Raw genomic sequence first — 21,932 nt, forward strand, 5'->3', positions numbered from 1 at the left:
AGGAAGTTTCTCTGTTCAGAGGCCAAAGGCAGGTCCTGAAAGTGCTAACGACTGGAAGCTGTCAGTTAACTGCTCTCCTTGCAGCTGAATGGCAAATTCTTTCCTGAAAGAAGATCTAAGCAGCACGCTGCCATGGCTGTCACAGTTTAAAAAGATATAAGCACCAATATGAAAACTACACGATAAATTACCTAAGATGAACTGCAGCCTATGAATGGAATGCAAAGTGAGATGATCTAACCACAGAAACCCTTGCAGCCCATGTACAACCTTTTAAAACTTCAGATTTATTAATAACATAGTACGGTTTCAATAAAAACCTAAGTAATATTACATTTTAATTTTGTGAAATGTGAATAAAATACCATCCCTGCCTTTCTCTGTCCCTTAGATTCTGGCAAACACTCAACTTTACGTACCCTACTCTTCTGCTAGCCATTGGAGGAACAACTGTAACACAAAATGTAGCTGATCCACGAGTGTTCAGGGGACATACCAAGGACCAGATTTCTCATCAACTTTCACGGCGTCAATGACTATGTATACCCAGATGACTTACCAATCATATCACCAGCCCAGACCTCTACTTGGAGCTTCAAATTCATGTATCAACAGCCTACGTCTCTCGGTTTTCTCAAGGGCACTTCAAGTTCACCTTATGTACAACTGAATTCATACTGTTTTCCTCAATCCTGGTTCTTATCCAGTATCTCTTATAACAATGGACAGCACTACCATTTGACACGGCCCCATCAGAATTAGCCCCTTTCTTTTCCTTAACACCATTTCCAAAGTATCCAATGTACCAACAACTGCTGTTTTTCACCTCCTAAATAGCTCTTTTGTTTGTTTGCTTTTATTTCCATTTCTCTAGGACGTGGGTCAAAAAGGATCTTGCTGTGACTTACGTCATGGAGTGTTCTGCCTATGTTTCTAAATAGCTCTTGAATATCTCCATTTCTCTCCATCTCTTCTACCACCAAAGTTATTTCTCCAGTTATATCTACAATAGCCTCCTAGCTGGTCTATCCACTCACACTCTGCCCACCTCCTCTATCTCTTCTCTATATTACAGCTGGATTGATTGTACAAAAATGCAAAGTATGACCACATCACCATCCTTCGTTCTTAAAATGCTTTTGCCTTTCAAGTCATGCATGGTTTGGTCCTACCCGTTATCTTGGGTCTCACTTTCCCAACACCTCCTCCCTATACTCCATACTCTGGCTGCACTGAACTTTCCGGTAAACTCCTACACTCATCAGCAACTCTTCTCCCCAAAGGACTTAGCAATGCTCTTCTCTCTGCCTCAAATACTCTTTTTTACTCCACTTCATCTTATCAATTTCTACTCATCCTTTTGCTAGCAGAGCAACCTTCCTTAGGAAATCTTTTGTGACCCTGATGACCAGGTCACATCCCCCTGTGATAAGCTTTTATAGCACCAATGACTTTCCCTCATAGTATTTATCACAGTTGCAATTTGACATTTATTTGTATGACAACTCGATGAATGTCTGTCTTTCCTACTAGAACGTAAACTGCATGAAGGCAGAGCCTGTGTTTCGTTTGGTCCAGCACAGTGTCCTCAGAACATGACTTGACTCATATTAACATATTGGGTGTACAACAGACAAGCAGCTAGAAGAGTGTTCCATAAGAAATTCTAAAATGCAAATTTGTGAGGCTGCTCCATCTTAGAATGGTTTGCTTAAAAGTTTTGATTCATCCCCTCAACTGGGTATAGTCAGGACATGGGAGGCAAGAGCTCAAATCTTGGACCACTGAACCCAGAGGTCACACACCCCACCTACATGCTATATCTATACTCGGAGGCTCCAGCCTTGATGTTGTTTTCTACTTAATTATTCTGTAAGTACTCTCTTAGCCTCAAATTTAGCCTTAACATTTTTACCTAATGCTCTCTTCTATCATCGGTGTAGACATATAGACGTGAACTTCCCCAAAGAGAAGGTCATCATTTATTGAGTGGCCATGGAAAAAAGAAAAGTCACAAACTTTTAGGGGATATTTGGCATCTAGAGCTGAGTTTTCATGAGTTCCTGAAAGTGCAGACAACCATTGCAACTGGTTTTTTAGGGCAACAGCTTACTGAAAAAAGGTGTTCTAATTTAAGTTCACCATTGGGACCCCAAACTCACCATGTACTCATTTGCCCTCTATGAGGGTGCTTAGTTGGGACAGAAATCCTCAGCATGGGGCAGAATCCCCACATTTTTTTACCCATAAAGTAAGGGCTATTAAGGTAGCAACAACCACTGGGAAAGCTATGTGGATCTTCTTCCCTATCGAAATACTAAGTCAGAGGCAAAATCACTGGTTTATAGGGAATTGCAGAGATTAAGGCAATTATCAAAGATTTGTGAGATGCTGGCCAATGATTCTTATCCCCATTCAATTCCTCCATATGGTCAGTGTGAAAACCGATGCTAACTCCAACTGCATTTTCCAATCCCCACAGTAGTCTCTTTCCTAGAACAGATGAATAAAGTTCCTGACTCCTGATCCGCAGTTCCTGATTTGTGGATCCTGTATTACTTTGTTCCTGCTCATTTGGACTACCAGGAGTAGTTTGATTTCACCTGGCAGGAGCAACAGTTTGTTAACTCTCCACCCTGGGCCACAGTCTAGTTGCCGGGAGTTGTGGCAACATTTCCTTTCTTCTAGCACATGGCCCTGACCCAATACTTTTACAACCTCAAGCTGATCAATCCAGGAGAATAGCGAGTGGCAATACCCTAGATGTCTTGGAAAGGAATATGAGGTAAATCTTTAAAAAACCAAAGATTCCACATCCTCTGTTAAGTCCCAGGAAGGTGTGGCTGGGAGGGGGAGTTTCAATGTCAACGACACGGTAGACTATTTCCCCTAAGTGGAAGACAAGTTGTACACAACACTAACAGGGAACCTTCTTGGATTCTGGAATCAGATCTAGATAGCATTTGTGTATCCTCTGACCAATTAATAGGTAACACAGAAATCTGCCCAGATCAGATTAAGAGAAGGTTTTCTGGTCTGCAACAAAAGCGGCCTGCTAGTTGGCCTGATGACCACATTGATCCAGTAGTGTCCAAGATGCATGAAGCATGTATATACCAACATGGTATAAGGAAACTCTGCTAAGCCTTGAAAGTAGTGTTACCACAGGGAAGCCTGGGGTTTTGGAGCTAATTCATGTCACCATCAGCAGGTAACTATTCTCTTTTTGAGTAACAACTCCTGGCGTGCTTCTAAAACCAAATATCTGATTATAGAGTCAGGTTAAGTATGCAGTCTGGGCTGCCCTTCATGAACTGGGGATCATCAGATCCACAATCCAAAGGGCCACGTTTACCCTAAAACAGCTCCAACGAGTGGTATATAAAAGAACAAGCTTTACAGGCCACAAGGATAAAAGTATTAAGTAAATGGGTAGCTCACTTGGAACACAGAAGCGTAGACATTTTATACATTATAGGAAGTGCTTAATAAAAATCTCATTAAATAAAGAATCAACACGCGAACCTGTTCCTAGCAATGAAAGATTCCTACTACACAGGAGGCAATCAAATACTTTCTGAAGTAAATTTTGCCAGACTTCAGGCTTCATTAATAATATTTATTTTAAAGATCACTTTTCATTGTAACAAATATAAAGTCATCAATGTTTTACAAATTGTCAAAAATGCTTTAAGTACCAAAAAAAATACATTAGTAAAATGAATGTTATTTTGTATTATTTGATATATACTTGATACTGTCAACATGCATACCATATGTCAGAAAAGCTCATGCATTATTGGAAGAGAGCAAAAATAAGATATAAGTGCTATATTGTCTGATTACAAATTCATTGCTTCGGTTAGTTTTCTTTCTTCAGGGATACCATTTACCTGCAATGTGTAAGAATGAATATGGGCATGAGTTAAGCATGGACACTTTTAGATTTGGAGCAAAACGAATTACTGCAAGGCGTAATGTTCTATCTTCTTAACATAATTTAAAATAATTATGTTGCATTATTTCCCTGCATTTGGTTTTCAAAAAAAAGGAAATTCTAAATTAGTCATCTGCTTCTTGGGTCAAAGCTACAATGTTCTGTATTTCTCAAAAGGCACGGCCTGAAAATTCCTCCCACAATAAACAAAAAGAATGAGTTTGACTGCAGGACGTATGACTGTACCTTTTAATCGTGGCTCTTTAGAAAATATCATGTGGTTTGGAAGGGCAGAGAAAATGAGAAAACCTGAAGGGGCATCAAAACTAATGGCTTGGGCCTGGTCCAAACGGTAGTGCTATTGTCAGCTCTTAACTGCTCTATTATCTCAGCTAGTGCTTAAGTCCAGGATTACAACCCCAGCAGCTAGTTCATTTCTTAAACTTCTGATGATCTTTTAAAAGAAAACAACTAACTAAAGAAAACAAACTTCAAAATATACCCTCCCTTGACAAATTCCATACAGCAAGCTGCAAACAAAACGACTTGATATCCATGGGACAAACCCTGTGCTTAAATTACCTTCATAAAGAAAACTGTGACATTAGCATAGTGCTTTGAGGTAGTTGGAAAAAACAAATTATGAAAATCCTGCACTGATGTTGTTGCCTCTTTGCGATACCAGGATAACCAGGATAGAGGGACAGCAAAGCTGTTGTGCACATGAAAATACATACACAGCACTGAATCCATGCATGTGCAGACAGAATGGAATAACTTCTAAATTGAGAAACAAACTTCATGTTTTCATTCACATGAACAGAATGGGAATAAGGAATGTAACTTGCCCATTTAGCTCTTCTCTTCAGGAGGTACGACTATTTGGTGTTACATTTATCAGAGGCAGAAACACAAAAATCTAATATCATAATTATAAAAGATGCCAGGCTGGTCTCTCTCCCTTTAGCACTTAGGTACTTTGGGGACTCATCAAAAACAAGAACAAGAAGAAAACAACCAAGAAGATATGGTGTACTTTAGGCAATAATACAGAAAATTACAGAAAAATATAAGAAAACAAGAAGGCAATAGGCTATAAGTGTTAACTAAAAAGGAGATGAAAGCTTTCCTGACTTAAGCAAAATGCTTGTTCCCCAAAACCTGTCTTAGAAAAATAACTTAGAAAATTATGTTGAACAACCTAAAATCCCCCTAGGGAAATTCTTTGGCTCTTATAACATTTGCTCAGGCATAAATTATCTTTGTATTTGGAAACGGTGCCTATTACTAAAACGTAGCAAGCTAACAAGTCTACTTGCTAAAAATTTATACAACTATTAGGTAAATCTCCCTAACATCATCTACTTAGGTTTCCTTATTTCTCCCAATGGGAGGGGGGGAGAAGTCAAATCTAGATTTTTTAAGTATTCGAAAGAACTATTCACTATTTTTCTAGATATTGTCTTCCTTCACTCCTTGTCTGAAATAATTAAGAATCAGAGGTATGACATCTTAGGAGAGACGGAAGTCTAGGAGGTTAATGAGGAAGAAGTTCTAGCATTTCCATTGAAGAAATATTCTTTTAAAATTATACGTCTTTAAAAAAAGTCATGAAATTAGTGGTAGTAGGGATTCATTTATTTCTTTGCTCTTTAGACAACACACAATTACAGCAGTTTGTTCCTTCATTAGTCTCCTGAATGCTCACACAGTAGCACCACTGCATTAATATACTGAACAGTCTTGTTGAAACATGTTAGCATTTAATTAAAACAAGCAATCAGAATTGTGGGGGAAATTCTTATAAACGTTATTTCATAATTAAAATCTGATGAACAACTTCATTATACTTGCCTCAAATCTTTGAAAAGTTGTCAAACGAAAATCTCCTTAAATTCCCGAAAGCAGTAATAGAGAAGATAATTTTTTGAATGAAAACAAGCAATAATTTTCTATATGTGCCTAGAGTTTTTATGAGACTTACTTAACAGCTTCCCTACCACAACACCACTATTCATACTCAGAACTCCACATCCAACTTACATTTTTAAAACTTCTCTGGCTTTTCCAAAAGAGCTACAAAGGCATTACTAGTTGCTCAGCAATTAGAACTAGGAATCAACCACTAATTAGAAAACAATCATGAATAAGTTATCTACTTGGTACAGAGATGAATGAAATAATTGGCTGTGGAAATTTTTTAGGGACACTGGAAAGAAATAAACTTAAAGAAAGCAAGTCTTAGGGAAATAGAATAGTCCAGGGAGAATTGCCCGCCATCTTGTTGTCACTGGTCATGTTATAAGAGCTTCTTAAACGGCATTAAAACCAGACCAACCATTTCTCATTTATCCCCCTGAAGCCTCAGTGATTAGTCACAACGGTTTCCTTTTGTAAGAGTCAGTTTCAAGCTGCTCACTTACTGAGACAAATCCTGGAAGCATCCAAGCTAAGAATTTTTCATACCAAGGGGAAGAATAGGGAGCTTCACCGAAGGAAAGGGATTTTATTCAGTCTTCCTTAATTAGACAGGACCTCCATGGATGCTTCTGCTGTAAGATCATTTACCCTGTGTTTATCACTCTTATGCCAATCTACGCAAAGATCTAAGCTATTATTCAGAGGTTCTAACTCTGATTAAGGAATGACACAACTGTTTTGCCTCACTTGGTGAAGATAAAGCTTCATAAATTACCTAGTAGTATAGTTATCTTTTGATCTATTAGCTTCGTTCATAAACATGAACTTATTACTTTTCGTACTCACCTGTAGTCTGCTGTTGGGGAATCTGAGTCTGATGTGGCAAGTTCCTAGAAATGATTAACATCTTTTAGTAAAACTGTATTTGTCCACACACATGTTAACAGAGAGCAGACACATTAGCATGAAAAGCTTTATGGCTGGCAAGACCCCAGAAATCATCTGATCCAGCACAAACACAGCCCCCCACCTCTCATAAGTTTATGGATGAGGAAACTGAGGTCTGAGGAAGATGAATAATAACAATATGTGATAATGTTCATGGAGTTTCTACTACATGTTATACTCTACCTCACAACAACATAGGAGGTAGGTATTATTTTTCTCAATTTACAGATGAGGAAATAGGCTTGGAAGTCCAAGGCTACGTAGCCAGGAAGTGGTGGATAAAGATGAGAACATAGGACTCCAGGGCTTGTGTCTGTAACCTGTACACTTTCAGATCCAGGTCTAGAACACATATACACCCTCACAGAACAACATATATTACCATCTTCATTCACTGTGCCAAACCTGTGCTCCTCCATCCAAATCCCAGGGAATGACACTGGCTATCCACCCAACTGCACCAGTCAAAATATGGAAGTCATCATTGACTCTTCCCTCTCGTTCAGTTTCTACAATGAATCCCTTGGGAACCCTTCATGATTCTCCTCAATCTCCCTTGAATCTGTTTGCGTCTTCCCCATCTCCACTGCTACCTTGGTTGAAGCCATCATCATTTCTCATTGGGATCTCGGCAACTGATCTGAATTATCTCCTCATTCCCATTCTTGCTCCCTTATAATCCACTGTGCACATTGCTGTCAGATGATCTTCTGAGACACAAATCTGATTATGTCATTCAAATGAACACATTTCATTATTTCCTTATACCTACTGCAAATTAAGTTTCAAGTTTCTTAGTGTGATCTGGAAGGCCATCAATGTATCTGGTTCCTACGTGGAGCCCTCCCTGAACTTCCTGAAACAGAATCACCGCCACCATGGCCACTATCATCTCTTGCCCCCAGCCAGCTCCCATTTATCCTTCCAAACTCAACCCAAAATTTGTTACAGTGGACTCATATTACTCCTATAATTTAAAAATATCCCACAGGAACGTTAATTAAAATATTTAACTTATTATTTTTAATTTAAAAAGTAACATCTCAAGTACCACCTCATCTATGCCCCCTCACTCTCTAAGCACCCCTTCCCCCAACTAGGTTACCACTGAGCAGGCTTCCATACACAAGCGGTCATTGTATTTCTCCTCACATAATGTTTAACTGCCCCAAAGTGCCTTAACAGTAAGAACGTTCCTATTTTGTTTAGTATCCCTAGCAGTAAGCATGCAATAAACTATGTTTGGATGAATACATGCAAAAATGAAGATACTTACAAAGATTCACATAATACACATGTTTATCAACACTCATATTCACCCATGCATTTTCAGATTTTGATATGAAAATTAGTTTACAAAAATGTACAATTTAGATTCTGTGTGGAAGAAATTCTAGGAGTCAGCCCCTTGCAACAGAGTAGGGCCTGATCCAAGCCAGGGATTTTCAAGGTTTTTTGTTTCTCTTCAGCAATGGAATTCCTTTTAACTGAAATCCTAAGCAGAACTCTTGATGTACAAAAGAGATAAATGTGAGGTTGCCCGGGTTGAAACAAGGGAGCCAGGAATCCCGCCTGCTTTGTTTCCTTTGCCTCACATGCTGGACCCTAAGGCATTGGTAAGAAACCTCCAAGAAACAAAGTTTGAAAAGCGTTGATCTGAATCATTTCAGCCAGGCAAATATTATGCTCCAAATACAGTGATCTAAACTCGAAAACAGTACATACTAAATACTGTTCAAACTTAAACTAATCCATAGGAATGTTAATGACTTCAAGTGAATTTTTTTTAAGTTTCAGTTCCTTTTAAAATATATGGTTAAGGAAATAAAGTCAATTCTAATTCAATTTGAGGAAGTTACTTAATAATTCATCTCAATAATTACATTCTTTTTTTGCTATTCCCTATCAGCCCTACTTATCCTTGTGTGGTCTCCGAGAGTATTTTCCTTGGTTTGTTTATTCTTTCAGTATTTCACACAATGTATTTATAGTGCTTTTGATCACGAAAGTAAAAAGATTAATTTACAAACCACAGAAAGGAAATTAAGTTACAGATTTAAAGACGGGTAAACAAACATCTTTACTACCAAAGTCAAAATGCAATTTCATGGACATTTGGGAGGGGGATATGAGTTTTCTTTTAACTTCTCAGGTACAACTACTTTGGGTCTATTCTACATTAGAAATGAATACGGCACACCTTGCGTGCACACGCATGCACACACACACACACACACACACACACACACACGTCCTCATTTCCTATCATCTCTAGCTCTACCTGGCCTATTAATGGATTAAATCAATACATTTTGACAAAATAAAGATACCAAAGAGGACAAAGAAAGCCTTTCAAAAGCCCTAGATCAGGACAACCAAATTCAAAATCAATCTGTGAATGAAGCAGCTGGGCCCCACTCTCTCACTGGCCAACCCACCTGACCCTTCTGTGGAACACAGTTTTAAAACCACGGATCAAAGTCAATCTACACCCTGTCATTTCTTCTCTAGCCTTTGGGGTTTTTTTTTCCTCTTTTGCTACAACTTTCTAAACAGCAATGGCCTTGGTTAGGTTTGAAGAGAAATGGTTAGTTCAGAAAGTGCTACACAAATGAGTAAGAAATCTGGAGGAGAAGTATGAGCAACTGTGTGTATTACACTGGTTTAGGGATTTAAAAGTATCTGCGGTGAGCGTCCCAATTAAGTTTGTTAAGTTTGAACAATGTACATGTGCTCCTCACAACTTCAACTGAAACTCAGATGAGTTACATACAAGGACAGTGGGTGCAGCAAGGTGCTCAACAAAAAAATACGTGGAGATTCCACATCCCCAGAGTCTCCAAGGTGCGCACACATGACTGATTTTGCGGTTGACCAAACTTGTGGCTACAAGTAAGCCTGTGAGTGTTAATATACCTATGATGGGCATATTTGAAGTATGTACTCCATTTAAAGACTGAAGGAAGGTAACTCATAAGAGCGCTGCTTCAGGCATATTAGAAAAATGCCCACAACTGACTTTGCTATAGTTGAGCAGAGATTGCAGTAAGAAAATGGAAACGCTTCTATCTTTGGTGAAAGCAGGCTGCTAAAGGCAATTAGACAGGAAAAGTCGGGGTTGACTTCAAACAGAAGTCCTATAATCCTTCAAAGAAAGGACCTTTATAAAGTCATCAAACTATTTAGAATAATTAAGCTATTAGTGGACTGGTGGAAAGATTATTTTGCGTAAACTGAATTATGTAGAAAAAAGATTCACAAAAACTGTAATTCTCTAGATTATTAGCATTAATTTTTTTCTATTTTTACTACCATTAACTACAGACATTTAAATAGAAAATTATGTAAATTGGCTATTGCACAAACTCTATCCTTTAAGAAAGCAAAGGTAATAACTTGCAAATTAATAAATAAGTGATTTGGGGGAGTACACAATTATTTATTATTTGTGCAACCATTTTAAAGTAATTTGACATTCTTCGATATCCTGTAGAGTAATTCTATGAGTAAGGTTGATGATTATCAACTCATTATGTTCCTACTTGCTTGAAGACTCAAAAGCAAAGAAAGGCTGAGGGATTTGTATAAAGCCACAGAATCCATGCCAGAGTTGAAAACAAATGACATTAGTTTAGTTACGTGGAACACAAAGCACTTCTTTTGAATTAGTATGTATTCATTTAAAAATAAGAAATAGTAATATCTTTTTGGAACTTCTCAATTATCAGCAAAATTGACATTATCCAAACCTTGGATTTTCTACAAAATTTTTTCTACAAAAATGCTGATGTGGACACAGTCTACTTTTACTAAGGAACCAGGCCATTATTTTGCTCAAAGAAGGAAGGAAGGACACAAAGAAATTGGAAACATCACCACAATTTTAAATTTCAAGATCTAATTTTAATTAAAATCAATGTAGAATATACGTGGAATACAAAGAAGAAAGGAGAAATTCATTTATTTTAGGTTCTTTTCCCTACTTTTATAAAGCTGAAAGCAAGCCTACCACAGCTTTAAACTGAAGAAGTCCAAATCTCTAGAACCAAAATCCATCAGAGAGATACTATATCTATCACTTTTAGCATATACTCGCTGAATTTTTTTAAAAAGTCAATGGCTCTGAAATATCCTTGGCTGCTCGACACTTCTTGTCAACAGGAAATCATTATCTTGATCCCCCGAAACAGTCTCTTCAACTGATATTAACTTTCATTGAAACCTAATTTTTTATTTATGGAATTTTACCATGAAGCTGGTTCTCACTATTACCCAAGGGAAGACAAATGGAAAAATACTTTAGATAAAAGCTAAAATGATTAGTTACTAAATATCTATAATTAGAAGACTTAACTCTACTTTTATACTTGTTAATTTGCAAAAGATTAAACACAACCTACTTCCTGTCTTGAGGGAGACCCAATCACCCTGGATTAAGTGTTATGTTTAGTATAATGAACAAGGAAAATTTTTGTATAGCCAATTAAAATCTTCCTAGAAAATGTTTGGGTACTTGCCCCTATTATTCCTTATATAAATTCCTCATTGACGAGGCCTCCCACTCAGGAAAAATCAATTGATACTGATGTTGGGATTAAAAAAAAGAATAATGAAGAGGCAGATCTACCCCCTAAAAGAACACATAATACACTACAAATTAAAGAATAAATTATTTTTTAGAAAATTGAATATTTGGGATCCTCCAGTCAATACTTCACATGAAATCGCAAAATAAGCACAGTTTCCAGGTGGTTTTTATCTTTTCAAGGTTTACCGTTTCTCTGTCCCATTCGGATATCATTTTCTAATCAGCACTAATCTCTCACTTCTCCACACCATCCTCCTCCGCAGTTTAAGGAAGTGTGAAAATCTAGAGGCACAAAGCCCAACACTCTGGACTGTCCCCTTTCACATTTTCTTTTGCACAGACCCCTCAGGGGGAATTAGGAGAAACTGTTCCCCCTTTAAAACTTCCCCCCACTCCCTCCACAACAGAAATACTAGAAATAATGAATCCTAAAACATAGGTTCTTTAAGTATTTAAAGCTGGGATTTCCAATGTTTTTTTTCCTGCTCCACCATAATACATACGTCCACCAGCTTCCAAACTCCCAGAAGTAGGGCCCTGGGATCTGTATTGCAAAAGTCTCACAGGGGAGTGTAACGTGCAACTTGGTTTGGGAATAACCAGGCTAGACTACTATCTCTCAACATTCCTTTTAGGACCTAAAATTCTATGCCTTGGAATTTGCCTTTCTTAATTTAAATCATTACAAAAGCTTATCTTTGAAGTACATCAGTCAAATCTGTATTATATTTTTGATGTTACATCTTTGGTCAAAAACGTAACCTCTAATCACAACAATGATTCTTCGGGCAAGGCAAATTTACTTTTAAGAATTACTTTAGAATGTGATTTCTAGCAATGAATTGTAATAAGTCAGGGGACCGCCTATAGAGGCAAAAATTCTTCTTCCTATTAATGGTAACATGTATTCACTGAGCTACAAAGATAACAGATTAAGTACAGATGCAGGCAGCCTGACTATAATGTGGGATGGGGGACACTCTACAGAAGACACGGCTAGTGCTCCTCAAGACTGTCAAGGTCATGGGAAGCAAGGACGGTCTAAGAAACTGCCTAGAGCATAAGAGACTAAAGAGTTATGCCAATTATTGTGTCCTAGACAGAATCTTGGAGCCGAAGAAGCACATTGGGGGGAAAACTTGTGAAATCTGAAAAAAAAAAATCTGAAGTCTGGTTGATAGTAAAGCACCAATGTTGGTTTCTTAGTTGTGACAAACTAAGGGACTGTACGATGTTAACGATGGGAGAAATGGGGTGGGGGAATCTCTGGGAACGCTGTATTATCTTTGTAACTTTTCTGTAGCTTGAAAATCACTTCAAAATTAAAAAGTTTATGAGGGCTTCCCTGGTGGCGCAGTGGTTAAGAATCCTCCTGCCAATGCAGGGGACACGGGTTCGAGCCCTGGTCTGGGAAGATCCTACATGCCGCGGAGCAACTAAGCCCGTGCGCCACAACTACTGAGCCTGCGCTCTAGAGCCCACAGCCACAACTACTGAGCCCATGTTCCACAACTACTGAAGCCCATGCGCCTAGAGCCCATGCTCCACAACGAGAAGCCATTGCAATGAGAAGCCCGTGCACCACAACGAAGAGCAGTCCCCGCTTGCTGCAACTAGAGAAAGCCCACGCACAGCAACGAAGATCCAACACAGCCCAAATTAAAAATAAATAAATAAATTTATTTAAAAAAAGTTTATGAAACAATAAATATGTTAGCAAAGATCAAAATTAATTTGCCTTATATTTTTATATTATGTGATAATTTTAAAAGTCTGTCTATATTGTCTCTCTGATCTGAAAAGTAGAAGGAACACTGTACAAAATGAAATCCCCCCTTTCTAGCAGGTGTCCCGTCTCCTGGGCCTGCTCCAGTTTCCCTTTCCACTATCTGTTCAATCACCTTGCCCATAACCTGAATCAGAAATCCTTCGAGGTCAATGACCACATTATCTATCCTTGACTTGATATCAAGATTGGTAAATAACCTAATCTCAGTTTTGACCTAATTTAGGTCTCTTATCCATATCTCGATTTTATCATCTGCAAATGATTAAACATTTTTTTACTGTCTAATTTAAGGTGCCAGTCTGGAGTCCTATGAAGCATTCTACCAAAAAGAAAAGATTACTGTGTAATTGATAAATAACTGTGGCAGCCTCCCGTTACACAACTGCTACGAGTTCTATAGACCTCGCTGTTACGAGGTTCGCTACACCTCGTGGACTGACTTGTTTAAAAGACCCAAACAAGTTTCTATGCAGCTCTGAAGGAAAGCTTTGAATGTTCTTGAGTCTTACTTAGAAGCCTACATAAACTTTCAGCCCTATTATGCCTGAATATTTCTGCTGTCAAGTCTGAAGAATAAACACAAAATAATGTAGCTAGCCACATTATTTATGAATGATAAATTCAGTACAGTTAGTATGAATATGTGAAGATGCATGCCCTTTTAGAGAGGGTTAATTAATAAATAACAGGCAGCATTATCCAAGGATATACCTGGTTATCAAGTATTGTGATACCTCATCGAATATCTCATTTTAACATTGAGAATTCAGTTCGATCCAAATGACCAAAATATTTATGTATGTGTGTACTTGGGCTAAAATAAACCTTCGAAAACAGGGAAGGAGTAAAAGCTGAATTTGCGTAAAGGACAGTTGTGATGAATCTGAAACAATAAATTCTCTATTATCTGGCATGGTTGGAAAATGAGGTTAATCACATATTCTGGCTTATAGGGAGTTACCATAGAGACCGTGCACATATTATCCATTTCCAGGAATAAAAGAAAGATAATATAAACTCAACACTGAAACTATATTGAATGTAATTTAATTTTCCTCTGATGAGTCAGACACACTTGATGATCTTGCAGTGCCTCAGAATCATCATTGTGAACATCATCAATTATCTATGTACCCTATTGATATAGAAGTGCTAGTTAATGGACTTTCTCCATTAGCAGAAATCTGAATAATATAAAGGTTTTCTGGACTTAAAAATACATGTATGGTCAAATTGTTGCAAGTTCAATAAAATAACCTATGGCATTTGCAAACAGAGAGATCTGATCAACATAAGGACAGTCTTGATGGGGTTATGGAAGGACCAGGAAGATGCATTTAGTTATAAACTAGGTAGGAAGTTTTCTTTTGCTTGTATATTAGTAGCAAAATTGCAAAGTCCTAGGAATATAGAATCAAAATAAAATTTAAAGAGTTATCCTTATTCCCAACAAATATGGTCAGAAAGCGTATCTAAAAAGTGACCCAGGCTTTTTTTCCTCCCTTAAATTTTTACTGACTTAAAAACATATTCAAGTTCCCTATTCATTATAATGAATATTTCTCTCCTCTAAAATTTGATAGCATTGTTATTTTGTCAATAGAAGATTTCCCAAACCGTGTTCCTTAAATAGAGTTACCTCTTCCGATCTTTTCCGTGCTTTTCACAAAGCATATCAACACACTAAAGGCTCTGAGAACTCTTGTAGTTTAAACACAAAAAACAAAATACCCTGTTTCTCAAATGTATTTGACCATTTCATGTTTGAAAATATATATCAACCTTTGAAGAATAAATATCGACATTTCACTAGCATTCTTGGGTAAAGAACATAAGAAATGGAAGCCTTAAAGAATTCTTTAATTATTTTCATTTTGAAAATGAATGATAAGGCTGCTCATAATTGTCATCTAAAAAAAGACAGGAGAGATTGCTAAATTGTGAACTATTACAATATTTTTGAAATTTTCCTAATTTTTCTCATCAGTATCTAATAATCCTGGTAAAGTAGGTTTCATGATGACCCTCTAACCATCAGAGGACATAGAAATCCATCAGTTCCATTCAGTACAACTCAATTTTGTGAGACTTTAATATCTACATCCCTGATAGAATATTGTTTACAAAACTCAACATTTTAAATGTATGCAATTTTCCCTACTGCTAATGGAACCTGAATCAATTACACACACACACACACACACACACACACACATACATGCACACAAACACATACCTTGGTCTGTCCAACAGTAAGTACGTGTTGTTAGAGGACTTCAGGAAAATATTCATAATACTTTTAAGAGTCTCATTCTCTACCGAGCTAGCTGGGCGCGCTTTCACAATATTTTTAGATTGCCAAACTATTTTGGACAAACTTATAGTCTGACTGTCTATAATACTCATATTAATTACTGTTTAATCTTCAAATTACCACAGGCTCTTTACACGGTTGCAAAATAAGCATTTGCAATGGAAAAATATACCCAATATGGTTCCCAAATAAATCTTTAATCAGTAAGAGGTTACTTTTATATCATATCCTAACGTTTGTGTGTGTGTGTGTGTTGGGGTGAGAGGGCCAGATTTTTTTGTATATCCATTGTATTTACAAAAGTAAACTGAAAAGGAGGATCTCAAAAGCAAACCGTGACTTCCTTGGGGAAACTGAATTTAACGCATTTTAACATATGGTTAAAAAAGAAAAGAACAGCCATGTTCTTAGAAATAAATGACACTTTTACCTACAATTCCCTTATACCAAAACCGAGCTTCTAGACATATAACATGGGTTCTCAAGAGCAACTGGCCAGTCTCCTCAACCAATCTCCTCCACACCTATCCCTTACAAAGGCCTCTTCCCAGGCTTTCTAACCATAGTCCTTCTAGCACTACAGAGAAGGTCTGTACTAATAAATTGTGTTTTGAGCCAAAATTGGAACTACTCATTTTGATATATAAGCAAATGACAAAAAACAAACAAAAAAACGCTGAAAACCCTGAGGCAAAAATTTAGATTAAATAGATCTGTGGTAATAACATTAAAAACAATACGTTAACAGAACCAAACAATTCTAATAGTTCTAAAAAGTAATCCATTGGCTATGCTTTAGGACATGCCTCTCTTTTCACAATTAACTCATCTTTGAGCAAGCATATGTTAGTTTATTAGCAGTGCCAGTTTCTTAAATATTAAGAGGAATGTCATCTTGTTTGGATTAGTGAAGGAAAAAAAGCATTTCCTGAAGGTAATTCTATTTATTTGGGTTAGCACCATGGGGTTGGGATCTACACTATCAGTATTTTGCTATTTTCTCCTCCAGTTATAAACAAATAAATGCAACAACAATGAAGACGTCTGGTCTTGAAAGACATTAAGTAGATATATTCATGCATTAATAATTACGGTTCCACGGCTTCCCTGGTGGTGCAGTGGTCAAGAATCCACGTGCCAATGCAGGGGACACGGGTTCGAGCCCTGGTCTGGGAAGATCCCACATGCCGAGCAACTAAGCCCATGCACCACAACTACTGAGCCTGTGTTCTAGAGCCCGCGAGCCACAACTACTGAGCCCACGTGCCACAACTACTGAAGCCCGCATGCCTAGAGCCCATGCTCCGCAACAAGAGAAGCCACCGCAATAAGCCCGCACACCATAATGAAGAGTAGCCCCAGCTTGCCACAACTAGAGAAATGCCACGCGCAGCAACGAAGACCCAACGCAGCCAAAAATAAATCAATAAATAAATTTTTAAAATAATAATAATTACGGTTCCAAGTGGATACTTACTGCTGTGTTTGCATCAATGGCATATTAGTGCTCTCATAATTGTCTGCGTGTAGAGGAGGTACGATTTCCCCAGTCACAGGGTGAAACACAGGAAGTGTTGACAGGGGCCATGCTATCTCTCTATTCTTGGACATGTCACGAAGTTCTTTGGTAGATTTCTGAATAGCACTATGATGGACCAGTTGGATGCTAGGTCAAAAAGAAATAAAACCACATATATTTAAAATCACACATTAGCCCCACAGGTCATCAGTTTGAAAAAGTTACAAAATCATTTTTACTTTTTAAAATAAGAAGACATCATTTAACTCTGGGCATTCTACAAGTTATTTCAGAAAAAGATACATTTCATATACTTTTAACATAACAAAACTGAAAATTAGAAACTAATTTTTAAATAAATGCATCTCTCATTAAAGTAAGCTATAAAGCACTGTGTTACTATCACAGCCCTAGGTAGCAAACTACTATTCTATTTAATTTCTACGATTAAGATAAAACTACCATAGCTTTTATATTGTTGCTTCTGATGGGGCATTTATAAATACTCACAGAAGTTTCATTTTATGGTAGGTTATTACTGTAGATTCAGGAAAACGTGTATGAAAGGTCTTTTCATCTGTTCTCTGGTTTATAGAAATGCAGATTGGGAAATCACATAATATAAATGGCAAGTTAATATTCTGAATCTGAAATATTTTAGTTTTAATTTTTATCTATATAATCTTAGTTTTCACACACTTTTTATTTTTAGTCTCACCCCTCCTAAATACCTCTATTTAGAAAGCAGCTTTCACATTTATGAAATAAACTATGAAAGATGATGAATGGGGAAAAAAAAAGCATGACACACATGTATGGAGCATGAGAAGCAACTGAGAAATGAAAAAGAAAATAACAGGAAGAAGACACTTACTCTGGTGTTTGCATGTTTCTCTTTTCCCTAGAAACAAAACAAAATTTATGAATTAAATAATAGCATTGATATTTGGAACATTAAGACTATATGCTCATGGATCTTGCACGAGGTGGAAATGCTGACACTGTTACTATTAAACGCAACCAGGCAGCATTTGCCACCAGGTTTATGACGTTACTTGGATGAGTACACATACAGAGATGGAATACTGGTGAGAAACGCACAGGAAAAAATGAAAAAAAAAATGGAGATTAAGAATCAAGCTCTTGGAAATAAGTTCCATGACATGATGAAATCAGGCTACATGTAAAAATGGAAGAACTTGTTACTTGCTGCTTTATTAATTTTTTATCCTTTGTTTTGTTACCCTGACTTCCAGATAATCTCGGGAGATTATTTTAATTGACACAGATGTCCAGAAAGTACTAACTATTCATGAAGTGAAGACTCATTACTCAAATTATCATCTCATTTTCATTAATATACTCCTAAGTTTTTATATATCTATATATACCTTTAAATATTTAGGTGGTATCGCCCTGTTTGATAGCAGAACAATTTCAAGAAAAATTCTGACCATCATTTCTGATCAAACTGACTGAGACAATTTATTTATTTAAAGTGCAATTACCATGTCAATAGATTCCGCAGTCTCTGCTTACACAGGATGGCTTGTATAACCAAAATATCTAGCCTCAGTTATTCTTGGGACTGTTTTGCCTGCAAGAATTTACATCTAGCCTTAATAATTTTTGAATAAAGTAATTATAACCTCTAATTTAATTTACTAGACTCAAAACTATTTTACTTCATTTTAAAGGAATAAAGTACTGTAGTTTGACTTGAACACAATTTCAATTCATTTATAAAGTGTTTTATGCACTAAATGAAACTTGGCTTTTAATGGAATCTTATATGTTATCTTAGTAGCTCTATAATTTTTTATTAGTGATTTAAAGTACTCACACTCCTTCCCGTCGGCAGCACATGATATAAGCAAGTATTAGAAAAAGGACCAATGCTACTGCCGAGGGCACAGCCAGTGTAATTAGGAAATCCGTGTAATAGTCTCTGCTTTTCAAAGAATCGGAAGGGGGTTTGTATTCTCCACCATCAGGTAAAATCCCTTCTCCACGAATCACTTCGTGATAGGTGGACACTTGCTTTGTTTTATCAACCTGACACAAAAGAAGACAATTACACATCAAATTAATAGTTGCAAACATTATGAGAGTTTAAGATCTAGACATATCAAGACAGTCTTTGACTAATTTCTAAAAAGGAATCTTTTCCAATTACTTTATCACCTTGAACTTGTAATTATTTATGGAAACTAGGAAGAAGTAATGCATAAAAGTAATAAATTAAAGGGTGTATATTGGCCTACTTTCTAGGTCCTTCCCACAACATATATACATACATAAATGTATACAAATATAACAAATATGTGTGCATGTGTAGGTGTGTGTGTGTACAGTTGTTCTTTTTCAGTTTACTTCCTCCAAAGCAGAAGTCCTTCACACCACTCTGTATATTTCTTGTTTCCTAGTGACAAATCTCTAGTGCAGATGTTACAAACTGTGAACTGGCTGACTTCACAGCCAGTTCATACTCACAGTATGTGAGTATGGTTTCTAAGGTTAGCAATAGAGAAAAAAAAAAGAGAGAGAGAGACAATTTCTACATGACTACAACCTTGATCTTTCTGCCATCCAGCTGACAGAAGTAGTTTTTAGGAAAGATAGTTTAAGGAACAGGTAACCCATCCAATGCTACAGTTTCAATAAATTCTATTCCAGGCTCAAAAAATGTACAACAGTTGGACTATGTTAATTTACCTCCACAGTAATTGAACTGCTTTCACTATGTTGCATTTAATTATGCTAAGGTTTTTACTGAAGGGCACTACAAAAATAGCCATGTGAAACTTGTTACTACATTTGCTCGCGGCTTAAAAGAATGTTGGGGAGAATTATTTGTGGCATTTCTCAGTATCCTCTCCCATAAAACTCCACTGGAAGAATTTTGTTAATGATACAGTGCTAGTAAAAACTTTATCTTCTGCCAAGGAATTGATGCTCTGCCTCCTTTAAGAATGAGAACCAAACAACAGATGAATTTCCTCATTTAATCTGGGACATTAGGAGGCTTATTGTCAAACTTGACCTTAGGCTTATGCTTTGGTCAAGTTTAGGTCCTGATTTTCCAGTTCTTTTATATTTTATGTATTATGTTTATTGTCTGACCCTTTAATTTAAACCTCCTGAAATCTTCTGTGGTAAGATGTGACCTATAAATAAATACAAGTAAAAGAAAAAACCGAAAATTCCCAAGCTTTCTCTTATGAAGTCTTACCACAGAAATTAAAATCTTCAAAGAAGTCATTTTTAAACCTTTAGAAATTAGATAATTTTCCTAAACATGAACACTGTACAGCACAAGCACAAATAAAATGGTGTTGTCAGGGCCCACTGTCTACTGGCTCTGGTGAGAGGCATCTATTTAAGTTATGATTGCAGCCACTCAGTCTTTAGCACCCTTGTATGGTTAGCATGATGACTGAAATATTGAGCTTTGTAAATAATACACATAAACCACAGCATCTGAATAATTTTACTTGATTTGAGAAGACAGGGAAAGAGCATTATTTTCCTAAGACACAGCGACATGGAAAGAGGAGCCTGGGGCCAAGGGCCACAGGTGCTAAGTGCCACAGTGTGGGCAGTATGTTCTCCCATCCTGGATCTGGGAAAAGTGCCTGCCGCTGGTTCTCTAAGACATGAAGTGACAGTTGTGTTTATGTGTTGATATTTGTTCAAATGTCAACTTTAAACTTAGACCTAATTCATTCACCACCAATCATCAAGAGTTGACAGAAGTTAAATCTAAAGGTTGCTAAAGAAGTGAAACAACTTTCCTATCTTCCAGAAAGGAGGATCAAAAAATTTAATATAACTTATATATAAAATATCATATATACCTTTCACATACAGGAAATCTTACCCATATGTTCCTAAGTCTTTGAGCATGCTAATAAAAAAGTGATTTAGAAAGAAATATTTAATATTTACGGGGCTGGGGGTAAGAGTCTAACTTTCCTCTGCTTTTCCTTTTATTCCTTGGTCTCTCCCTACAATCTGCGTTTCTAGGACATTGAATCATAGCACAATATTGCTTTATTTCAGATTTGTGATTGTATTCTGGTCTCCGCTTCCCAAGTGGGACAGTGGCAGCATATCTGAGGCTTCCTGCACATGTCACACTGACTCCAAAATCTATCTTGACTTAGCAGCCACCTGGATGTCCAGGGGGAACACTTGGACCACCTGCCAAGCTAATCTGGCCCCCACAACTAATCAAGAGTAGACTGAGTACAAAAGTGGAGGTACTATTTCTTAAATGGATGCACTTTCAACGGACTTGCCAAATCCTTAAAGTCAAGGGACGTCAACGGCAGTTAACAAAGTAAACCCAGGATTTGTTCCTAAAAGCAGTTCAGGTTTTAGTCAAATGCTATCTCCAGCCACATCACTTCTAATTACATTTGCAAAAACAAAATAAAAACTCACCAACGAAATTTTGCACCAGTCGATGTAAAACTGAGTACGAAACTTTTTATCACACGTTATTACAGGCTCCATTTCTTGACTGCATCTCAATTGATTCTGAGGATTTTCAACTTCTCGTAAACAAGAAGAAAATGGAACGTCGGCACCAACCATGACATAAACGCTGCAAAAATGTGAAACACTCAGGTTATCCTTTAAGAAAATTGGAAACACTGAAAAACAATCTACCCTGAAAGCAGGATTTATCCTTTTGAATTGAGGGATTATCTACAATCATCCCTAAGGTAGGGGCCTGGGCTTTAAAAGCAGTGATTCATGTAGGGGCTTCTTTTCATTCTTTCCTTTATTCAACCAATATTTACTGGGTGCTTTGGTGTACAAGACACCCTCTTGATTCCCTGTTAATTTCTAAAAATTTTTTCACCCTATTTAATTCAAAATAATCATGTATCATATTTCAATTACAATATT

At 37.0% G+C, this 21,932-nt stretch overlaps 1 protein-coding gene across 6 annotated transcripts in view; it reads right to left on the reverse strand.

Annotated features, from left to right (window-relative positions):
- Positions 1–3,622: 3,622 nt before the first annotated feature.
- The window catches only part of SGCE (sarcoglycan epsilon), a 66,231-nt gene continuing 47,921 nt past the window's right edge, over positions 3,623–21,932 (reverse strand). For 2 of the 6 annotated variants that reach the window (XM_060156097.1, XM_060156095.1), the window contains exons 6-12: positions 21,462–21,624; positions 18,859–19,070; positions 17,890–17,916; positions 16,974–17,162; positions 6,704–6,747; positions 5,792–5,826; positions 3,626–3,893 (exon numbers count right to left, since the gene is read on the reverse strand). In XM_060156097.1, coding sequence (XP_060012080.1) covers positions 3,843–3,893; positions 5,792–5,826; positions 6,704–6,747; positions 16,974–17,162; positions 17,890–17,916; positions 18,859–19,070; positions 21,462–21,624 — 721 coding nt within the window. In that variant the 3' untranslated portion in view covers positions 3,626–3,842. Of the gene's footprint in view, positions 3,894–5,791; positions 5,827–6,703; positions 6,748–16,973; positions 17,163–17,889; positions 17,917–18,858; positions 19,071–21,461; positions 21,625–21,932 lie in introns of all 6 variants that reach the window. The other 4 variants (XM_060156092.1, XM_060156093.1, XM_060156096.1 and 1 more) reach the window with 4 other exon arrangements.

This window comes from Lagenorhynchus albirostris, chromosome 8 (genome assembly GCF_949774975.1).
Source record: "Lagenorhynchus albirostris chromosome 8, mLagAlb1.1, whole genome shotgun sequence".
In the NCBI taxonomy this organism is placed as follows: domain Eukaryota; kingdom Metazoa; phylum Chordata; class Mammalia; order Artiodactyla; family Delphinidae; genus Lagenorhynchus; species Lagenorhynchus albirostris.